The following is a 22472-nucleotide window of genomic DNA, read 5'->3' as shown; positions in this document are numbered from 1 at the left end:
GGAGCTGGAAATGTTTGCTAGTTTTCTTTTAAGGTTCAATCTCTGTCTTCCTTAAGTCTTCTATCTTTTACTGCAAAGCCAAATGTAGAATGGGAGAGGCAAGACAAGAAAAGAGGAAGCATAAGGAAAGTAATGCACTCTCTCCAGATTAGTTTCATTCATTACAATTTGCTTAAAGGCATTTTGTCTCCTATAAGCAGATGGAGACAAAGGGTGTTAAGCAATTGTAGCTTGGGTGGGGCGGGGCTAGGGGGGCACAGTTTGCAGGATTTGGGGGAAGTCATGTGCTTTACATGTACTTAATCCAGGGGTTGGCAAGGTTTACCTCGCCTGGGCTGGTTCACTCCAGCGGAGATCCTTCCATGGGCCGGATCACGTGCGTGTGTAGGTGCGCGTGCCCACGATTTCTGGTGTCTGCACAGATGTGATTTCCGGCACAGAAGCGAGTCCTTGCACCACACTGCGCCTGTTTAGCACAATGTTTGCAAACTCGCTGAGCAGGAGGCTCAGTTCTGGGGTGGCTCGTGGGCCGGTTATTCTAAGCAGGGATGTTAGCTCTCCCACTGAGAAGGACTGGACTGATATGCAAGGAATTACTAGATACTTAAAGGAAGCCATGAACTGTAAACTGCAAGTCAACAGCAATCCAAAACTACTAGGTTACACTGATGCTGACTCTTGGAAAGTGAGACGTTTCATGCAAGAACCAAACATATTTGGGTGAAATACCTCTATGTGTATGATGTGGTACAAGATGGACTTGTTGAATTGGTGTATTGTCAAACCAAAGAAATTACAGTCAATATTCTGACCAGTCCTCGACCAAGAGACTGTTTTGAGAACCTTTGAGTTAAGATGGGACTCCCAGTGGTTCATTTATTGAGAAGGGGTTTGTGGGATAATCAGTTTCACATAACCAACATGCTTAACTCTAATTAATGCATGAAGGGGTTAATACCATAGAGTATGCTGTCCTGTCAGGCTTCACTATCTACTTCCCCTCAACTTGGAAGGAACTACGTAATCAAGCCTTTGTTCTCCAGTTTACTTGAGAAGCTCAGCATGTGAAGAGGTTTGAGTTGGTTGCTCCAGCTCAACTGCATGGCTCTCAGCATCCATTCTTGAGTTCCTCTACCAATAATTTAGGAACTTCTGCCGCTTTGTAACTAAGGTGAATATTACTGCCTGTGCAACCTTTTATGAAACACATGAAGCTGACCTTTGAAGAGTGTGTAAGTAAACCATTTTTTTAACTTACCAAACGTGTGGTCTTTTTCCTATACTAGGGAAAGAGGGAACCTTTGGGAAAAGTAATACAATTTAGAGTTTGGACTGAAAGGGTTAAATTATATCTTTACTGCTTCCAAGAGGTAAGAATTTTTCTGTTAAATTCAGTGCCTCATCTCAACTCTGTAATTTGTGTGGCTGTAGGTTGCTAGGTTGTTTTATCTGGATTCTTTGGTGTGATGTCGCAGATGGAAGTTCCATCCATTGTTCATAATTCCTCTTCTGCCCTCCCCCCCTTTGCTGCTTACATGGTGAGTGAGGAGGTTCTGTTGCCTGGCTGCTACTAATATTGGAGAAATATGTGGTGAAAGGAAAAAAAGAGGTTGTAAAGATGGCAACTGATCAACCCAAAGGCAGTGTTGAAGAGTGTAAAGTAAAGATGGCAACTGATCAACCCGAAAGCAGCTCTAAACACTCCCAAAGACCCAAGTGGGATAGTAAATTCCAGTACCTTTTAAGCTGTTCCGGATTTGTTGTGGGTCTTGGAAATGTGTGGCGTTTTCCATACTTGTGCCAAACCTACGGAGGAGGTAAGAGAAAACCCACCTTTTAATTGATTAGTTGTGTTCAGACTAAACTATGACACACTCCTCTTGTTCTAAAATAATATGTGTTTGGGGTGTGCCACACCCCTCTAATCTCTGGATCCAGCGATTGTTAAAATTTAATCAGTGCTTTTAATTCTTGGAATAGCCAGGCTAGCCTCCCAGTGAGGTGATAGCCTGGGTGGTGAGCCATTAAGGGAGATTAAGGAGCGCTATGTGAGATGTAAAAAAGCCATAGGTGGGAACAGAGGTGGCCTAAAATGGTTCTGCAGAGGCAGCTGCAAATGTACTTAAATGTTGCTACGCTCCACCTGATGGCCTCAGCTGTGGCAGATGATAGCTAGAGGGAGGAGACTGTCACAGGAGCTGTAAAAGGGGGTGGAGTAAGTACTTTTTTGGTGGGTTGGATAAAATAAATAAATAAATCCATTTATATCCTGCTCTTCCTCCTGAATGACAGATGGCTAAGTGCACAGAGCAAAACAACACAGAGACATTGGGGGCAATATGTCACTATTTTTCTGTTAACTTCAATGCCTCACTGCAACTCTTACGATTTGCATGCAGAGCTTAATAGTATTACTGAATGACTTACAACCCAAGCTTTAAGTCTTGTTGCGATTGTTATCTATTGTTACTGATTGATTTGGTTTTACTGCATGGATTTAGTGCCTGAGTGAATCAAGTTGTTTACTTTCTCTGACTAAATGGACATGGATTTTTTAAAGTGTTTGGTTTTTTTTTTATTGGCAAGAAAAATGATAAAATAAATAGCTTTGCTTCCAGGCAACCATGACAATAAGAGCCAGGGCGGTGTAGTGGTGGACTCATAATCTGGTGGACCAGGTTTGTTTTTGTTTTTTTAAAATAATTTTTATTAAGTTTCATATTACCAAATTAAACACATCAAACCAATTAATCCAAATTATAACAATACTTATCATGTAATCCAATTATTTTCCAAATTATAAATTTTTGTGCTTCTTGATTGTCAGGAGTCCAATCCTCGAATATTTTTGCTGCTTTCATCTTAAGAATGATATTTCTAGTCCCCTCTTCTCAATCCTTGTCGTTACTCATTTTCCTTTTCATTTACCTCCGAGTTGCTCTGCAAGTGGGTTGAAAAAAACCAGTCTTATTTGTGTTTCTGTGTGGGCTTTGCGCTGCTCTCTCGTAAATCACTCTCATCCAATAGTCCAGGCATTTCCGCTCGAGCAAGCAATCGCCATTTTGTCGTTCCGATGAAATGCAGTCTAAAAGCTCGCTCTTTAACTTTCCTGACCTGTTGCATCGTAAATTAGTCTTTTTCCAGGAAGGCTGCCCCTTCCAGATCACAATCTCCTCAAAAATAACAAATCTTCGGCTCGCCCTCCCCAAGACCAAACCTCCTGCAACACAGGTCTCGTATCACATCTCCATTCTAACTGCGTCACAAAGAGAGCCCTTCTTCTTTCCAAATCCTTCACAGAGTAAAACCTTTAAGTTCATATTATTCCCACACAATTCATTTTTAGTCCCATTTGCAATTAGTTGAGGGAGGGTTATTAGTTAATCACATAGAGCAAAAAAATAAAAAGTCGTCCGTCCCCCCTTTCAGTTCCGTTGCGTTCCATTCCACATACCATGTCTGTAGTACTTTGATGTAATCTTCCGTCTCAGTCTTCTTCATTTCAGTGGTAAAATTGTGAACCAGGCTTGATTCCCCGCTCCTCCACATACAGCTGCTGGGTGAACTTGGGCTAGTCACACTTCTCTGAAGTCTCTCAGCCTCACTCACCTCACAGAGTGTCTGTTGTGGCAGAGGAAGGGAAAAGGAGATTGTTAGCCACTTTGAGACTCCTTAGAGTAGTGATAAAGCCGGATATCAAATCCAAACTCTTCTTTAAAAGTGATGTTTCTGTACTTTGACTCTTAACACTGATAAATGATTTTAAGATACATATTATTCCTTGTTGAAAAATGAAGAAATTAGAAACAAGCTACTTTGTCCAAGAGCAACTTCTTTTGCAGCAGCATTCCTCGTTGTAACTTTTTGCCAATCTCTTCTGCTTCTCAAGGAAGGCAGATAATTTAGACATAGACCAAGGGAGCTATGAACACCTGAGCTGACTCTAGCTGATTCCCCTCAAAGTTAATTTAACTTTGGTTTTAGAAAACAACACTACCAAATCAAAAGAGACAAGGCCATTTTGTTCTATCACTATATGACCTTTAGGAATGCTAACGTGGGACAGGGTAAATGATTGGTAGGGGAGGCATAAATACTTTATACTTTCTGAGTTTTTGAAGTATCATATGACAGAATCATAAAAGCATTGTCCAGAATGGATTGTTTTCAGAGATCTCCCCCCCATTCCAGAATTTAAAAAAACGAATAAAAACAAAGCTGAAATGTAACTGCAAAAACAGCCATTTTTTCATGACTTTCACCTTCTAGATCTTCTACAGCAGGACTAATTTATGCAGTTTAATCCCCACCAATCAGATGTGCTTTCAGTGCATGCCACAGTAAAAAAACAACAACCCGCTAACACTGTTTTGAGCTAACTGCTTGGAAATTGTGTTTCTAGGAGCATTCCTGATTCCATACATCACCACGCTTGTGTTGGGAGGCATCCCTGTATTTTTTCTTGAATTAGCTGTAGGGCAACGTGTGAAAAAAGGCACCATTCGACTCTGGTGGCACATCTCACCTTACCTGGGAGGACTAGGTAGGTTTCTGCAATTGCCTTTACTTGTGACTATACAATCTTCTAATCATTGCTCCTTCCTGGAAAACGCATGGGTTACATGAGGCTGTAATAGCAAACCCAGTAGTGGTAGGGTAAAAGGTAAAGGGCCAGTCAAAGGCGACTACGGGGTTGCAGTGCTCATCTCACTTTCAGGCCGAGGGAGCCAGTGTTTGTCCTCAAACAACTTTCTGGGTCATGTGGCCATCATGACTAAACCGCTTCTGGTACAACGGAAGACCGTGAAGGAAACCAGAGCGCACAGAAACACTGCTTACCTTCCCGCCACAGCGATACCTATTTATCTACTTGCACTGGCATGTTTTTGAACAGCTAGGGTGGCAGGAGTTGGGACAGAGCAATGGGAGCTCACCCCGTCACATGGATTTGAACCGCTGACCTTCTTATTGGCAATTCCAAGAGGCACAGTGGTTTAGACCACAGTGCTACCCGCTTACCAGTAGTAGTAAACTAAGGCAGTTTCGTGCTTATCTGTCTGGAACAGGGGTCAGCAAACTTTTTTAGGAGGTGGCTGGTTCAACGCCCCTCAGACCTTGTGGCAGGCCGAACTGTGTGTGTGTGTGCACGCATGTGGTGGAGGGGGGCTTCTCTCTCTCCCCCCTCCCCCAGCCCCTCCCCCTGCTTTCCTACCTCCGCCGCCGCTCTGCCTGTGGTTGGGAGCCAGTGGTGGTGGTGGTGCTTCTCCTTTCTGGGCCAGCTTTCTCAGGCACTAGGTGCGGGGCCAGCAGGTGCACCAAGCTCCAGACAAAGCCCCGTGCCTGTCACATTGCCCACAGTGCAGCCATGGACGGAGAGGCCAGCGGGTGGGTGTCAAGGCTTCAGATTGGCTGGCTGCTGGCACCAATCAAAGCCCAGCTCCCTTCCTCCACAGGGCATGGAGAAGCCAAGAGGAGGGAGGCGCCGCCGCCATGGTGTGTGTGAGGGAGTGGAGTGGAGGGGGAAAGGCACCCAGGAAAAAAAATGCAAAAAAAAAAAATGGCACTGCCCGAACAGTGAAGCCGATCCAAGCGGCGATTCCAGGACCGTCTGTGGGCCGGATCCAGAGGGCAATCAGGCCTGATCGTTTGCTGACTCCTGGTCTAGAAGATAAACAGAGCCACTGGGGCAGCCTGTCCTGAGGCAAAATGGGAATTGCCCCCCCCCCCCAGTTTGTGGTTACTACCACAGCGATAACTATCTATTTGCACTGGCATGCTTTTGAACTGCTACGTTGGCAGGAGCAGGGACAGAGCAACGGGAGCTCACCCCGTCTTAGGGATTTGAACCGCTGACCTTCTGATCGGCAAGCCCAAGAGGCTCAGTGGTTTAGACCACAGCGCTACCCACATCCCAGTAGTGGTAAACTCAGGCAGTTGCATGCCTATGGAAGATAAACAGAGCCACTCGGGCAACCTGTGTGATTTCACCACCTGAGGCAAAATGGGAATTGCCTCCCCCCCCCGCCCTACTGCTTAGTTTGTTAGCACCAACGTTTAATTCACAGAGCAATATTGTTTTCCAGACTGCCAGAGTTCAGGTAGTAATTGGATTTGATCTTTCCATAGTGTGAATCAGGCTCTTGCAATATTTATGTTAAACAGCAATTGTCTTTGTTCATGCCAGTTCTGCATGTGCTTGTATATTCCACAGGTTACAGTTCACTGATAGTGTCCTTCCTAGTGAGTGTGTATTATAATATGCTTTTGGCCTGGATTTTGTGGTATTTTATAAACTCTTTCCGAAACCCATTACCTTGGAGTTTCTGCCCAACAGATACCAGCAAACCAGGTGAGTTCCCAAGTCTCTTGCTGCTTTCTGTTATTACTATCTGCTTTTCTATGTATCCTTCAACCACTGCATTAAATTGTTTGTCCAACTCTGCCACAGTCAGCAACTGTTAGACCCAGGTGTGTTCCTGCCATGCCTCCTTTGGCCCTAGCTACAGATTGGGATAAGTGAAAGCCCTACAAGTGCCCATTTTTCTGTGTAGGCTATGCACACATTATCAGCTGTGTCTGTGTGTCAGGTTGCATTTGTGCACACCAGAGATGGGATGGGGATGAACTGCACGTCAAATGTGGCTTAAGTATTCTTTGTGGGTTGAAGCTGATTTTATGGAAAACACACAAAATAGCTCTACATCATTGGTAATGTCTTATGTCTATGGATTCAAAAACCAACAGTGGGAGCACACTAGAGCCAGAACACAACCTTGGATGCAATTCATCCCTTCTATTCTTGCATACAAAAAGCACAGTTGAGGTTGGGGGTAGGGTTCACACCCCCCCGCCACCTACCCAGATGCACTGCACTTTAAATTGACATCTTCCCATCCCCAGGCCTGCTCTTCAGGGCAAGACTCAGCCTAGTTAGGCTGTGTCCTCATGAACATGTGTCTGCAGTTGCACCCCAAATCTTGCAGCTTCCAAAAGGACAAAACGACAGAGAAAGCAGCATCTGTAAAGTTGTACAAAAAGGGAATAGGATATGAACTGAACTAAACACTCGGCAAAGTAATGCAGCAGAGGTAGAATATTTTTATTTATACCCTGCCCATCTGAATGAAGCAGCAGTGAGTTCACCTTTAAGGCACAGCTTAGTTTAATAATGGTTTAAAGTGCTGTGTAGATGGGGCCAATAGCTTAAAGCAGGTGTGGGGCATCTTCACGCCCTCCAACTCTTACTGCACTACGACTCAGACAAACCCTAGCCATAGGCCATGCTTGCTAGGGCTGATGGGAGTTGTAGTTCAATGACAGCTGGAGGTCCAAAGGTTCCCCACTCCTGGCTTAAAGTTTACTAGTTATGCCAAAGCAAGAGCTTCCTGGGCAGAGAGAACTGATGCCCGAAGAAAGGCCCCCTTCCCTTTAATGGAATAGCTTCAAGAGGATGAGGCACATATCTATTCACCTGGGGTGTGCCTGGTTGCATCCCTAACCCAAATATATGTAGGGCTAGAGAGTTTTGTTCCAGGCTTGGTCTGGAAGAGCTGAGGTGAAGCATCTCCTCTTGATGTCATTCCTTTGGGAAGCCGTTTGTCAATCAAGAGGAGGCTATTCCCCAAACTAAACAATACCTCATTCTAGAACTCCAGAGGAGAGGGGTTTATGGTAGGTTCACACTTTCCAACAAAACAAAACAAAACACAAAACAAAACATGGAATGGAGTTTTTTTTTAAATGCAGTATACCATCTGCCCGCTCTATTGGTGCAGAATGGGAAAGAAGCCCTCTACAACAGAAGGAACTTCCCTTTGCAATCAAATAAATAACATGACATACAGGTTACTCAATATTATCTCAGTGGTGTGTGGAACTTAATGAATCTACAATAGTCTTCCCCAACCTGTTGACCCCCAGATGTTTTGGGTTATGGCTCTCAGAATTGCTGACCATTGGCTGTGCTGGCTGGGGCTGATGGACGTTCTAGTCCAAAACATCTGGATGGCACCATATTAGGAAAGTCTGTTAAGAGCATGGTGCGGATAACACCAAGATTGCAGGTTCGATCTCCGTGTGGGACAACTGCATATTCCTGATCGTCAGGATCCTTTCCAACTCTTCTATGATTCCATCTGTTTTGATAATGCCTTCTGTGCTTGTTATTTCAGAACTTATTGAAGAATGTCACAAAAGCACACCTACCAATTATTTCTGGTATAGGTACACTTTAAACATAAGCACAGATATTGGAAACAGTGGCCCACTTCAGTGGTGGCTGGTTTTATGTTTGGCAGCCTGCTGGTTAATTGTGTACATTTCTACAGTACGAGGAATTGAATCGACTGGAAAGGTGAGCAGGGATTATTACCAGACACCTGTATTTCACTGACCTGGTCCTTACTGAGGTGGTAAAGCCATCTTTGCACTGCACCACGTGAGACAGAAGGCAGCTCACATGAACGAATGTTCTGTCATATTTTTAAAAGGCACCTGCCCATTGAAAACTAATACGTCTGCGAGGAGGCTAGGTTATAATCCATATGCAGGAGGTATTTTTTTTCATGTGTTTGATCAGCAATATGTAAAGCAAATGAGAAACAAAATTATGGATTAATTAGCTATAAAGTGCAACTATGAGGAACACAAGTTAGACTGCAGGGCTAAAGCACCTTGGGATGGAATAGCAGTTTATTTGGCCTGACTCGGACTGTGTCATAAAACGTCATAATGAATAGTCAGTTGAATAATATATTGCTTCTTTGGGCAAATATGTTGAGCTTTTTGGCTACCATATGCCCTTACATTTTAACTTTTAGATATTATTTTCGGAGAACGAATCCCAGTTATGTCCAGGAAAATCTGGGTGTATGGATAAACCCAGCATTCTCTGGCGACTTTATGCACCTAATAAGGACCTACAGTGTTGGTCCTTAAGGTGTCACAAGGTGTTTTCTACCTTTTTTCTCTGCAACATAGAAAAAATGCATGCTTGCCTTTTTAATTAGTATCTTACTTCTCATCCAAAGAGTTCAAGCTACTTTCTCTTTCCTCTTGCACACAATCTGCTCACAATCTTTCAGTCAGTTGGACTGGAGAATTGTCTCAAGGTCACCAGTGAGCTTCATGGCCGTAGGCACCAACTTAGACAAAATGTTGGGAGGGGGCCCCCACTGCCTGCACTTCCCCCACCTCCCTGCACTTCTGTGGAACACACCTCCACAGGTTTCCTCAATTCTAGTCTGCCATGTTAACCACTGCTGCACCACACTGGATGGCACCATTATGTGGTGATTTACACACATGCATGAGCTTCTGCATTTCCTCAAACCACCCTAAACAAAAACAGTTTATCACTGAGGTGGATTCAGCTGCAACTGTTCAGTAATTTTGTGTGCACAGTATCTGTTTCATGGTATTGCCTTAACCTCTTCCTGACACTCACCTTTTTCTTCTCTGCTTTGCTCTTCCTCTTAGGCAATATATTTTACAGCCCCATGTTCTTTCCTAATTCTAACATTATTCCTAATTTATGGACTGACTCTCCCAGGAGCTGTTCACGGATTACTCTACTTCATGACTCCTAATGCAAGTATTTATTCAATTGATCCTTGGTGTTCCAGATGATGTACGGAAAGTCTGACTTGGTCTTTTAGAGGTGGCTTTGAACTTTGAACTTTCCTCCATGCTTCTTCTTAGTTTACCACTTAATACTAGTTGGGATCCACACATATTCTGGCAATTGTACTTTGTTAACTCCCTCTGGAATCTATGAAGAACAGAAACTTGTGTAAAAAGTGCCCTTTTCTAAAATTCACGAATATAGGCAACCCTGGGTCAAATCTTATTTTTTGGCAGACAGGGCAGAACTACACTTCATTGTGCAAGCATGGGGTGTCCCAGTTCTGTATTTGAGGAAGCCAGTGGGCAGGTCATTAATCCTCCCTATGCCCACCAATTCTTCCCTACAAATGCTCCCCTGGGCTGCTTTTTATTTCTCCGTCTGGCAGGGTCCAAGAGTGGAAGATGTGCAAGTGAAGGTAAAAGCACTCTAGTGAGCATTTGTAAGGGACTATCGCCAAGCATGGAAAGAGTTAAGCGCTCTCTCCTACACACTGATTCTCCCCCTCCAACAAGCCCCCAGCAGGCAGTTTGTGAAACACTTGTTTGCCAGTATAATGCATTGTTCTGTTCTGAATTTGTTGAATTCAGAAAACACACTAATTTTCCACTGCTTGCCAGGAAGGCCTGTATCAGTGAAATATACACAGGAATTATGAGACTAATAATGTGTTTAGCCTTGAACTCTCTCTGTCTCTCTCACAGCTCAAGAAGATCAACAATCCACGTGCCTGGCTTGATGCAGCCACCCAGATTTTTTCCTCTCTTTCTTTAGGATTTGGGGGACTCATAGCATATTCAAGCTACAACCCGTCAATGTAGGTATAATCTTGCAGTTTTGTTAGCTTTCGCTCACAATGTGGAGAGGAGTTGTTTGACGCAGTCAAATAAACTTCTATGAGATAGCGCCTCAGTGATCTCTGGAGACAAGACTCAATTCTCATTCAGCCCACACTGGAGCCCAGGAAAAGCGGTTGGCTCTGTTCTCTTGATGTTTTCCTGTGTGAGCAACCCAAAGATGCTCTCTATTGTTCTTTCTGCAATGCCAGTGCTGGGCAAAGTTCAGCTACGTTTGAGATGCAATAATGAGAAGGCGAGTGACTGAGGCTGCTGCATGCTCTCAGTATAACTTATGCCTTAAGGTTCCTGTGAGAATAAAACAGCATAACTTGCTTGTATGCTACCTTGGAATCCTTTGGAGAAAAGTGAGCTCTAAATGTGATAAATGTATAATATCTGGGCCCTCTCCAGTCCCAGAATGATGAGAGATTTCAGGGATTCCAGTGCATGCACCAGGGCTGGTTTCTGTTGAATGAGATCTGAAGAGTCTTACTGACATTTCTGTATCAAAAGGCTTTAGTTATACAAATATACAGCATCAACACTCCTCCCCCAGTAGATTTCTAGAACCCCCAGTGCCATTTCATTGGATTTTCACAGAGGGTTAGTCATAATAATAGTAATAATAATAATTTATTATTTATACCCCGCCCATCTGGCTGGGCTTCCCCAGCCACTCTGGGCGGCTTCCAAAAGAATATTAAAATACTATAATACATCAAACATTAAAAGCTTCCCGAAACAGGGCTGCCTTCTGATGTCTTCTAAAAGCCTGGTGGTAGTTGTTCTCTTTGACATCTGGTGGGAGGGTGTTCCACAGGGAAGGCGCCGCTACCGAGAAGGCCCTCTGCCTGGTTCCCTGTAACTTGGCTTCTCGCAGTGAGGGAACCGCCAGAAGTCCCTCGGTGCTGGACCTCAGTGTCCGGGCAGAACGATGGGGGTGGAGACGCTCCTTCAGATATACTGGACCAAGGCCGTTTAGGGCTTTAAAGGTCAGCACCAAGTCAGGCCTTGTCTTTTTCAGACTCTGTTCTAGGGCTGCTCGCTTGTTTTCTCTTTCCCACACACAAAAATTGAGGACAATTTTTATTGTAATTATTGGTAGGTTTTAAACATTTTTTTTTTTACATGTTTATAGTTTTCATTCTATCCATGTTTAATTGTATTTCAATGAATTTTTTCTCTCTAGTGGTTCATGTTTTTAAACTGTAAGCTGCTTTGAGTCCTGTCAGCGAATAAAGAAATTAATAATAATAACAATGACAAAACCAACATATTTCAGTAGTGCCTTCAGCTATTTAGTTTCTGCGACAACATGCCATCTGTCAATTGCTTTGTTTTACTGTTCTGGGATTGAAAATATTCAATGAAGAATAGAGTACAAGTACTTCAAATAAAATAATAAATGTATAACATTAGAAGTTACAGACTCGGTGCTGTCCTTTGTAACGTTTAATCGGGTTGTTATGTACTTGTTTTTCCTAGTAATGACTGTGAACTGGATGCTGTCATGATAGCAGCAATAAACTCTTTGACTTCTTTGTTTGCATCAATCCCAATTTTTTCAATTCTGGGGTTCAAAGCAACAGTGGCCTATGAAGAATGCTTGGAAAGGTGAGCCGTTCAAGTTTCACAGTTAGGAACCAATTTAAGGTGTTGGTCCAAGTTCACAATTTTTGTTTTTCATTGTCTAGAATTTTGTGTCACCCCCCCCTTTAAACCAGTTTAGGAGACCCCAGAGGGCAGAATTAAAATAAGATTGTAGCATAGAACACAAAGTATACAATCCTGCATGTTCCATGTGCATATTCATTAATTCAGGTATACAGGCAACTTCCTGTTTGTATGGGGGTTGCGTTCCTGGTCCCAGCACACGTCAGTGGTTGTGCATAAACCCGTTTGGCCCCTGGCCTGCCCCTATTTGAAGCAAATTGCTGTTGTTTTTCTTAGGGACTATGGCAATGCAAATAATTCGTATCATTCCTGACTTTACTGACAGAAATGTTAAAAGCATCACCAAGGCATTCAGGAAAGACAACATCACTGTAGACAGCAGCACATTTTGGCTCAGTTATTTGAATGCAACAGATATCCATAAACTGGCATCTCTCAAACTGGCAAATTGTGATCTCCAGTATTTCCTTGATAAGGTATTGTACTTGCATTGCATGAATGAATGGGGCTTCCTTCTCTGGTCACATTCCATGAAGGCTTCTGCAGCTTCCAATGCATTTTTCTGTAGTTTCTCTGCTGGACCTCTGCCATGCTGCAAGGGGGTCACAGCCCTCGGTCTTCAGCTACCATTGATGTGATGGCCCAGGCAGGAAATTCTTTCAGAAGAGCTGTGTTTAGCTCTTTGGCTTCATACAAGCTGCTGTGTCTCTGGTAAACTAGCTTGTTACTCTACCCATATGTATGAGTGCACAGAGACCACAAGTTGTTTGCCTGGTTATCTCCGAAGAAACACAATCTACCATCCCCCCTACAACTACTGTTACTGGGGTGTTCTATGGCCACTTTATTTAGCCACAAATACTTGCACACAGAAGATGGGGCTCAGGGTACCCACCAGAACTCTAGTCCAGCTTGATAAGTTTCCCCTTATAATTCTGCAGAGACACACACAAACCATATCTGTGTCTGAACGTATGAGCACTAAAAGAGCCACAGAAAGCAACCTGTGAGCTTAGGTGGCTGCTTTTATTATTTTATTACCTTTCCTTCACCCTTAGCTCCCAGGGCAAGTGACAACAATTTAAAATGCAACACTAAAAACAGATTACAGCAACTTAATACCATTAAAACATGGTGAGTCCCAAAAATGCACATCTCAGGTGTCAAGGGTCCAGGTCAAGATAAGAACTTGTCATCGGTAATGACTGTATCTTATTCCAGATGATGGCTAAATGTTGAGTAATACAACATTTTGCCTCTGCATTAGAATAAATGACATTTAGAAATCAATCTGACAGTTTTTACCATTATTTGTGAATATTGCAGAGTGTTTCTGGAACTGGCTTGTCCTTTATTGTGTTCACTGAAATCGTCATTAAGATACCTGGATCAAACACTTGGGCGATTCTGTTTTTTCTCATGCTGTTCAGTCTTGGTGTATCTTCCATTTTTGGACTCATTCAAAGTATCTTGACGCCTCTCACAGAATCTCACATTGTGTCTAGATACATATGCAAGGAGGCTGTATGTGGTAAGGCATCTTCCTCAAATCCTTTTCTTTGCTGTTAACCATGCTCAAGATTAATATGGTTCAAAGTGCTTCTTGTACATTATTTCAGCTATTGTAAATAACAGTAGCTTAATACTATTTCTGTATTGCAGATGGGGGCTGAGATAGGGTTCGTGGGCATGACAGTATTTCGATGGAATATCCTGGCTCATTGCTCATTCTCTTAGCTGCTACTGTTGTTTCAAGATACGTTCTTTCCAGATTCATTAACCTCCCCAGGGAGGTTTGGCTGGCACCTTCATTATACATCTTTAAGTGTCAGGCAAACCCTCTTCAACCAGGCCTTGGGAGAGAGAGAGCCAGTGTGGTGTAGTGGTTAAGAGCAGTAGTCTCGTAATCTGGGGAACCGGGTTCGCGTCTCCGCTCCTCCACATGCAGCTGCTGGGTGACCTTGGGCCAGTCACACTTCTCTGAAGTCTCTCAGCCCCACTCACCTCACAGAGTGTTTGTTGTGGGGGAGGAAGGGAAAGGAGAATGTTAGCCGCTTTGAGACTCCTTAAAAGGGAGTGAAAGGCGGGATATCAAATCCAAACTCTTCTTCTTCTTCTTCTTCTATGGCCTTTTAAATGTGTTGTGTGAGCAGGGGTGATTGTTTTGTTTTTGTTCTATTTATTATGTGCTTTTATCCTGTATTTTTATCTTTTGAACTGCCCTGATAGCTCCGAAGGGCACTATATAAATTAATAAACAGTAATAACAGCAATAACAATAATCTGGTGAGCAGAAACTGTACAGTCTTAATGATGCCACATTGCACTCATTAACCATTAAGGATAGGTGAGTGGCAAAACTTGGGTGTTTGGCAAGAACGGAAAAGACATGTTGGGATTGATTATAAATGCACATGTAAACACCAATGGTTGGGTTTTCTTTTATTTCATGTGTGTTAATTGACTAATGAATATTGTTGTCTGTAGGTTTAATATGCCTTACTGCCTTTCTGCTGGGCCTGCTTTTTGCTCTGAGATCAGGAAACTACTGGCTTGAGATGTTTGATGCCTTTGGGGGAACCATGCCTTTGCTAGTCATTGCTTTCTTTGAAGTGATGGGTGTTGCATTTCTTTATGGAATGAAAAGGTATGGCTATGTTTCTTCGTATATGTAGCTGGATAAGCCCTTAGGTGCATAAGCAACTCAAGGCAGATGAACACGTGAGGCTGTATTCATCACTAAGCATTTCTATTGAGAAATGAACACACTATGGAGAAGCTAGGCAATCCACCTACATCTTGTGATGCAAATCAGGATTTTTTAGTGATGGAGTGCCTTGCCCGCCCCCCCCCCGCCCCGCCTGCTCTCCCACTTACATGGAAACTAACTCTAATGCTTGAAGAGGGTTTACAAGGTAAACTGGTGTCTAATCAGGACTGCTTCAGACTGCTTTAGTGAGTTGTGTTTCAAAACTGAATACTCATTCATGGGGGGGGGGGCATTATGTTTAATATGAGGGGCATTCAGTCTGAAGAGGTACAGTCGCCAACAGCCATTGCTATTTGAAGTGGTATGGCCCAGGACCCAGATTTACCAGCCCCCCCCCCATCATAGGGATCATGAGAACCAAGCCCATTGATAAGCTGGTGAGGTGTGACACTTCCATTTCCCTCCTTTATCCTGTGAAAACAACACTCTAGGCAAGAAACCTTTATTTAGTCTATTTATTTAGAAAAGCATTTCTGTACCGCCAAAAAAACCACTGGAGTGATGCGCAACATAAAATACAATTACAAGCAGTACCAATAATTGTGGAAGTGTCTGGCTAAACAAAACATTAAAGAGCAATGAAGATCTGATTTTTAAGCGAAGCAGGAAAGTCAAAAGTGAGGGTGTCTGCCAGATCTGTTCCTGGCCTAGGTGCAGCAAGTGATACCTTTTTATTGTATTTGAAGTATAATCACATGTCTCCCTGCTCAGAAATAAATTCCATTGCATACAGTGGGAATAAGATCCCAGCTAAGGTTTGCAGCCTTATGCATAATTTGGGGGGGGGGGGTTGTGTGCATGTGGCCTACTTAACAGCCCAAGCAACTGCCAGGGAGGATAGATCTCTATTTGAGGGAGTCCTTGATTTGAAAATCCCTCTGGTTTAAAAGATTAAGAACTCTAGGCAGGGAGAGGAGAGGCTTCAAAGTTAACACCTGGAAAGGAGATGGAACAGGCTAGCTGATCAGTCTTCCTCACTATGGAGACATGTAATACATTTCTATTTCAGTCACAAAAATCATTTCTAAATTAGCACATAAACGTTTTACGCAAACGTTTTACGCAAGCCTGAATCCTCTTTTGTTTGCATTTCCCTCTTTTGAGTAATGCTTATGTAGCTGCTCTGCTTGTTCAAGTGATGAGCAGGCATGCGGTCAGAGGAGAAACAGAAGTTTAGCTGGCTTCATTTTTAATAAGGTTGCATGCAAGTGAATTGTCCACAGATCACTCACTAAATATATCCATTTCATTAACAGATTCAGTGCAGATGTGGAAAAGATGATAGGAAGACCACTAAAATGCTATTGGAAGGCAATGTGGCTATTTTTCTCGCCAGGGACAATGCTCCTAATTTTTTTCTTCTATGTACTTGTTGAGCCACCATCAAGCTACAATACTTGGAACCCAAATTATGTAAGTTACCTTTATACAACCCTAATTTGCATTCATGGGGGGGGGATTGAGCTCTCACTCCAATCTTGCTGCTACTCCTGAATCTCAATTCAACTCCTGAATTGATAAAGATGCTCTGCTTAAGCACAGAATTCCTGGGCTATCACTAGGGCTTACAGGGGGTCCTGCAGCTAATTAACCTCACCAGAAAAAAGCAATAAAAAAAAACTATTATAAAAAAATAATAATTAACCTCACCAGATTTTTAATGCTGGATATTTTTAGATATGCTGTAAGCCACCCAGAGTGGCCGGGGAAACCCAGTAAGATGGGTGGGGTATAAATAATAGAATTATAAATTATTAAGTATAATCAACAGGATGCTTTATGTTGGCCTTTTTATTTAATGTCCTGCCTCTTTTGTTTCAGACGGACATTTAATAAATGGTTTTACATTTTGATTTTATTACTCTGCTGTAAGCTGCTCTAAGAGCATTCCTGAAGAGCAACTTAAAAACAGGTTGAATAAACAGACATCCTTTTCACACCAAGCCCAAAGATGCCATCAGTCATATACTACAGCCCACCAAGGGCTTGGAGTGATCCTGGCTCTTGCCATCTAGGACACCAAGCTAAAACAGGCTTTACAGAACCCTACATGCCTGCTGGGGTGTTTTCTTCTTTGTGGGGCATAGGAGGTGTGTGTCTGCTGTAAGTGTAGTGAGCCAGCAAACTTGCGTATGAACCTATTACAAGATGGTATTGCCTGGAGAAAGACAGTTAGGGTGTGTATCCACAGTAGTGGACAGAGGAGGAATGACCAATGGGGGTGGGACGCAGAAAGGAGTGCCATAGTGCACCTGTAGCAGCAAACATGCTTTTTCTGTACAGTCACAGTAGGTGCTGTAACTCTGTAATGGTTTGACTTTACCCACAAAGGCACACTCTTCCACTTTCTCCCAAGACAGATGGATGCCATGTGGTTCCTAGTCAACCATGCAGACACTGACCAGTCCCAGATCTGTTCAGCTTCATGAGTTTTCAGATGATCAGCCTTGATGATAACTGTTTGCAATCAAGTCCCAGCCTACATAAAAGCAGAGAGATTTTACCATTTGGTGTGACAGGAGTGAGCGTTCATAAAAACAGTGTTTTTTGTTACACACAACACACCACTAGCACAATGGGGCTTTCCCCCCCCCCCTCCTCCCATGGCATCCTAAAATTTGCTTCAGAGCAGGCACCTCCAAACTCGGCCCTCCAGATGTTTTGGGACTACAGTTCCCATCACCCCTGACCACTGGTCCTGTTATCTAGGAATGATGGGAGTTGTAGTCCCAAAACATCTGGAGGGCGAGTTTGGAGATGCTTGCACCAGAGGGTTTGGGAAATCCCTAGAAGGTATTTAGGGGGTGCATCAGTGGAGAGGAGGGGGAGTACATACCATCATGTGAGGAGACATTCTTGTGCTGATGATAGTCTTAGCCCTACACTGCATGCAACTCAGGAGTCTTCCCTTTCCCTTTTGGAATATTGCCAAGCTTTGCTTAGCTCCCACTTGGAAGTATTAACAAGCTGTAATTCCTGTCCTCACTTACCTGGGAGCAATCCCCACTTAACCTGATGGGATTTACTTCTGTGTAAACGCATAGAAGATTATGCTGTTCAGTGTGGCTTTCATGCAATACATTTGTTTCTCCCAAAGGTACATTTTCCTGCAAAAGAGTCAAAAAAGTATCCTCCCTGGGCTGTCATCATCTCTGGGATGCTTGAAACTGTACCATGCTTGATGATCCCTTTTGGAGCCATTTATCAACTTTGGAGAATTGTGTTGAAAAAGAAACTGCTACAAATAATACATCCAGACACCAGCACTGGTAGCACCTGATCTTAACTTTTGTTTCAGCGATCTGCTCACCCTTGTTTCCCCCATCCTATCCTGACCAATAAAAAAAACCACACATGTATCCTCAAATTTAAGGTATTCACTCAGTAAGAATGTAGGGATTTCTACGTAAAACCATTTTCTAAATAAATGCATTTTTATATATAACATTTAGGAATGTTCATAATGCATAACACATAAATTATCTAAATAAAAAATTCCTTCCAGTAGCACCTTAAAGACCAACTAAGTTACCGTATTTTTCGCTCTATAACACGCACCAGACCATAACACGCACGTAGTTTTTAGAGGAGAAAAACAAGAAAAAAATATTCTAAACGAAATAGTGGATATATGATTTTTGTGGTTCATGCTGTGGCCACAGACATGTGATCTGACAGTGAGTTTGGAGTAGCCCAATGCAAAAATCCTGAGGATCCATGTGGATCCATGCTTTGTAACAATGGAGGAGGGAAGGAAGGGGAACTATGGATCCTCTGCTCACGTCTGCAGCAGATCCCCCCCCCCCCGCCACCCACAGGCATTCGCTCCATAACACGCACAGGCATTTCCCCTTACTTTTTAGGAGGAAAAAAGTGAGTGTTATGGTGCAAAAAATACGGTAGTTCTTGGTATGAGCTTTCATGTGCATGCACACTTCTTCAGATATCTGAAGAAGTGTGCATGCACACGAAAGCTCATACCAAGAACTAACTTAGTTGGTATTTAAGGTGCTACTGGAAGGAATTTTTTATTTTGACTATGGCAGACCAACACGGCTACCTATCTGTAACATAAATTATCTAGTAAGTCTTACTATGCAAACCATATAAGGCAGGTCCACATTCTTATACCTATATTGCAGGTGTGGGGGCTGAAACTGAAAGAAAGTGCTTTGCTTAGGCCATTCGGTGCATGAGATTTAGAAAGGGGAGGAAACTGCTAGAGGCTGATTACAAAATGATGACATTATAAGTGGACACCCTCCAAAACATAAGTAGACAGAACATGGTAATTCCACAGTAAGGATCTTTTCAGGCACTACCCTTATGACAGATTGAGATATATAAATAATAACTGGAATTTAGAAGACACAATCCATTAAGTCACAAGTTGTATTTTCTAAATTGGAGATCTGAGTCTTACCAAGTAAATGGGCTATTACCAAGAAAGATACAACAACTGTTTTTGCTGAAAGGCCATGTGCAGTACAATAATAGTCTTGATTTCTCAGCAAGGTTTAAGGAAAACCACATGGTTCTGGCAGCCACAATTACAAAATAATGTGCTACCGAGTTTTTAAAACAGAAGTCACATTTTTAAAAGCAGTTTACAAGGCTTAGTAAACGGAACACAGAAACTTGCAGCCATAGATCACTTTTTTGGCAAGATACCAGAATAGGCATCTCACCATTGTTGGATTACAGACAAATATATTTCCCCCTGACAGTTCCAGGTTAGGTGAATTTTTTACACGGTAAAAAAAAGAACTAAAAATGGAGCATATCCCATTACTTACTTTGCTGATAAAATACTCATGTATTCATGACACTAAGCGTACTTTCAGGCACCAAATTACTACATTTTTCCTGCTTTGGGATACAGGAGGTTGACTTAGCTATTTACCATACTTGACCTCCCTGCTTTTGCGGGAGGTGGCGGAATTCCCCCACCTCCCGCAAAAGCCCACAGGAGCCCTACGTAACTCCTGCGGGCTTTTCGACCAGGAGGGAGAAGGGACTGACTGGCCGTTTCAGTCCCTTCTCCCTCCTCGGGGAAAAGCCCCCACGAGCCGCTTGCTCTTTAAAGGGTGCGCGGCTCCTGCAGGCGTTTCTAGGAGGTGGGGGAATCTCCCCCCGTAGAAAAGCCATCAGAAGCCGCAGAGCCCTTTTAAAGAGCGTGCGGCTTTTGCCTGCTTTTGCAGGAGGTGAGGGAATTCCCCCATCTCCCGCAAAAGCCCGCAGGAGGGAGAAGGGACTGACTCGGCCAGTCAGTCCCTTCTTCCTCCTTGGGGAAAAGCCCCCAAGAGCCACTTGCTCTTTAAAGGGTGCGTGGCTCCTGCAGGCTTTTCTAGGAGGTGGGGGAATCCCCCCCTCGTAGAAAAGCCAGCAGAAGCCGCAGAGCCCCTTTAAAGAGCGCGCGGCTTTTGCCTGCTTTTGCGGGAGGTGGAGGAATTCCCCCATCTCCCGCAAAAGCCCGCAGGAGGGAGAAGGGACTGACTCAGCCAGTCAGTCCCTTCTCCCTCCTTGGGGAAGAGCCCCCAAGAGCCGCTTGCTCTTTAAAGGGTGCGCGGCTTCTGCAGGCTTTTCTAGGATGTGGGGGAATCCCCCCCTCGTAGAAAAGCCAGCAGAAGCCGCAGAGCCCCTTTAAAGAGTGCGCGGCTTTTGCCTAATTTTGCGGGAGGTGGAGGAATTCCCCCATCTCCCGCAAAAGCCCGCAGGAGGGAGAAGGGACTGACTCAGCCAGTCAGTCCCTTCTCCCTCCTTGGGGAAGAGCCCCCAAGAGCCGCTTGCTCTTTAAAGGGTGTGCGGCTTCTGCAGGCTTTTCTAGGATGTGGGGGAATCCCCCCCCCCTCGTAGAAAAGCCAGCAGAAGCCGCGGAGCCCCTTTAAAGAGCGCACGGCTTTTGCCTGCTTTTGCGGGAGGTGGGGGAATTCCCCCATCTCCTGCAAAAGCCCAAAGGAGGGTTGGAGAGCAGCGGGAAGGTGTCACGCACCTTCCTGCTGCCCCCCATCCTCTGGGGCTGGCGATGGGGGAAGCGCTGCTTTCCCCACCGCCAGCCTCAAACCCATCTTGGAGAGTAGCGGCAAGGCGTCGCGCGCCTTCCTGCTGCCCCCCATCCTCTGGGACTGGCGATGGGGGAAGCTCTGCTTTCCCCACCGCCAGCCTCGAAGCCGGGATGGAGAGTAGCGGCAAGGCGTCGTGCGCCTTCCCGCTGCCCCCCATCCTCTGGGGCAAGCGCTGCTTTCCCCCACTGCCAGCCTCAAAGAGCAGACTCTCCTGGCTTCAGCGGAAGCAACGTGAAGCCTCCGGAGCGCAGGCTTCTGAGGCTTCACGTTGCTATCGCTGAAGCCAAGGATTCTGCATTCGCCCCATAAGACGCACACACATTTCCCCTTCATTTTTGGAGGGGAAAAAGTGCGTCTTATAGGGCGAAAAATACGGTATTCCTTTTTCTTTTTTAAAGGAAAAATAAATTGGTTTACCTATAATAGGACCGCATCTATCAATCCAGAATGGCTTTGAAATCTTCATATAGTGGTGGTTCTGTTACTTCCTTCAGGAGCTGTACAGAAGCTTCTGGAATTTGCCGGAGCAACTGTATTTCACCTGATAAGATGAATGCTAAAATCAACCAATCACTGCTGCGATAGACAAATCATTCCAAACAGGGTTATTGGGTGGTCCACAGGCTGTCTTTTAAAATGAGGGTGGCCATTTTTTGCCAATGCAATGCCTCTGGGCTGCATGGCACACTGGCCCACTCTATCCCTGCACTCCCAAGGACATTTTGAAACTGCACGTGATGGGGAGCAGGCTTCCTAGCTGCTTCAAGCACCCCCCTCCTGTGGTTTCCAGTATTTGGAACCAGTGCTGCCTCCCACAGTGGAGGGAGAGCAATAGTCATAACGGCTAGTACCCATCTCCTTCCCCATGAATTATTCTAATCCTCTTTTAAAGCCAACCAACTTAGTGACCATCACTGCCTCCTGGGAGAGAAAGTTTTGTAGTTTGACCATAAACTTGCCCATCTCTAATATATATAAAAAGGAATTATATGGCTATTTAAAAATAGTTCAATTCGCTTGAGACTCTCAAATACGTATAACAGATTAGCTTTTATTGCAAGAACTATGCCCCTCGAGAGTACAAGGGAAACAATTTTATTTGTTTAACAAAAATTATATACTACTTGATTGTCATAAAATCTCTAAGTGATTTATAAGCCCACCTTACTGGACTGTTTTAAGGATTACAAATATAATGCATACAAAATGCTTTGCAGCTCTGACAAGTTCTTTATAAATACTAGGTGCTATTGATTCCAAACAGTAATTTTGAACACAGGTATTACTTAAATGTGACTCATTAGCATTACTGCACTTTGCTTGTGGCAGAAACTTCTTTGCATACTGAGGGGGCAAGCCAAACCCAAGGCAGCCACCTGACAGGGTTTTCTTATCATGTTGGTTATCTTCTTTTTTTACTTTGTGTTGAAAGTGAGAGAATAACCATACATTGTCTGAGATCCCAAATATGTAAGTACACATGTTCAAAGAAACACACCCCA

At 43.8% G+C, this 22472-nt stretch overlaps 2 protein-coding genes across 10 annotated transcripts in view; one reads left to right on the top strand and one right to left on the bottom strand.

The window, feature by feature from the left end:
• Positions 1 to 1465: 1465 nt before the first annotated feature.
• On the top strand, positions 1466 to 18264 carry LOC310714187 (sodium-dependent neutral amino acid transporter B(0)AT3-like). Of its 2 annotated transcripts, XM_083519390.1 has the most exons (12): positions 1468 to 1817; positions 4403 to 4543; positions 6212 to 6349; positions 8172 to 8353; positions 9478 to 9588; positions 10327 to 10439; positions 11947 to 12075; positions 12461 to 12611; positions 13462 to 13666; positions 14623 to 14782; positions 16162 to 16318; positions 18003 to 18264. In XM_083519390.1, the coding sequence occupies exons 1-12, from the start codon at positions 1619 to 1621 to the stop codon at positions 18183 to 18185; spliced, it is 1869 nt and encodes a 622-aa protein (XP_083375516.1). In that variant the 5' UTR covers positions 1468 to 1618; the 3' UTR covers positions 18186 to 18264. The 2 variants fall into 2 exon arrangements, with proteins under 2 accessions (XP_083375517.1, XP_083375516.1); XM_083519391.1 differs by lacking the exon at positions 9478 to 9588 and having other exon boundaries at positions 1466 to 1817.
• The window catches only part of TERT (telomerase reverse transcriptase), an 84848-nt gene continuing 78083 nt past the window's right edge, over positions 15708 to 22472 (bottom strand). For 2 of the 8 annotated variants that reach the window (XM_083519048.1, XM_083519046.1), the window contains exon 17: positions 15708 to 15840. The gene's annotated coding sequence lies outside the window, so the exon portion shown is untranslated. Of the gene's footprint in view, positions 15841 to 16343; positions 16498 to 16550; positions 18013 to 18999; positions 19063 to 19731; positions 19808 to 21348; positions 21512 to 22472 lie in introns of those variants that run through there. The other 6 variants (XR_014529587.1, XR_014529586.1, XR_014529589.1 and 3 more) reach the window with 6 other exon arrangements.

Source organism: Podarcis liolepis (assembly GCF_965112155.1).
Source record: "Podarcis liolepis genome assembly, chromosome: 8".
NCBI lineage: Eukaryota > Metazoa > Chordata > Lepidosauria > Squamata > Lacertidae > Podarcis > Podarcis liolepis.
This window is presented reverse-complemented; position numbering and strand designations above follow the sequence as displayed.

Coding starts and splice junctions, on each gene's coding strand:
- LOC310714187 (XM_083519390.1), top strand. CDS start 1,619: ATGGCAACTGATCAACCCAAAGGCAGTGTTGAAGAGTGTAAAGTAAAG. Junction 12,076..12,460: donor TATGAAGAATGCTTGGAAAG/GTGAGCCGTTCA, acceptor CTTTACTGACAG/AAATGTTAAAAGCATCACCA. Junction 13,667..14,622: donor ATGCAAGGAGGCTGTATGTG/GTAAGGCATCTT, acceptor TGTTGTCTGTAG/GTTTAATATGCCTTACTGCC.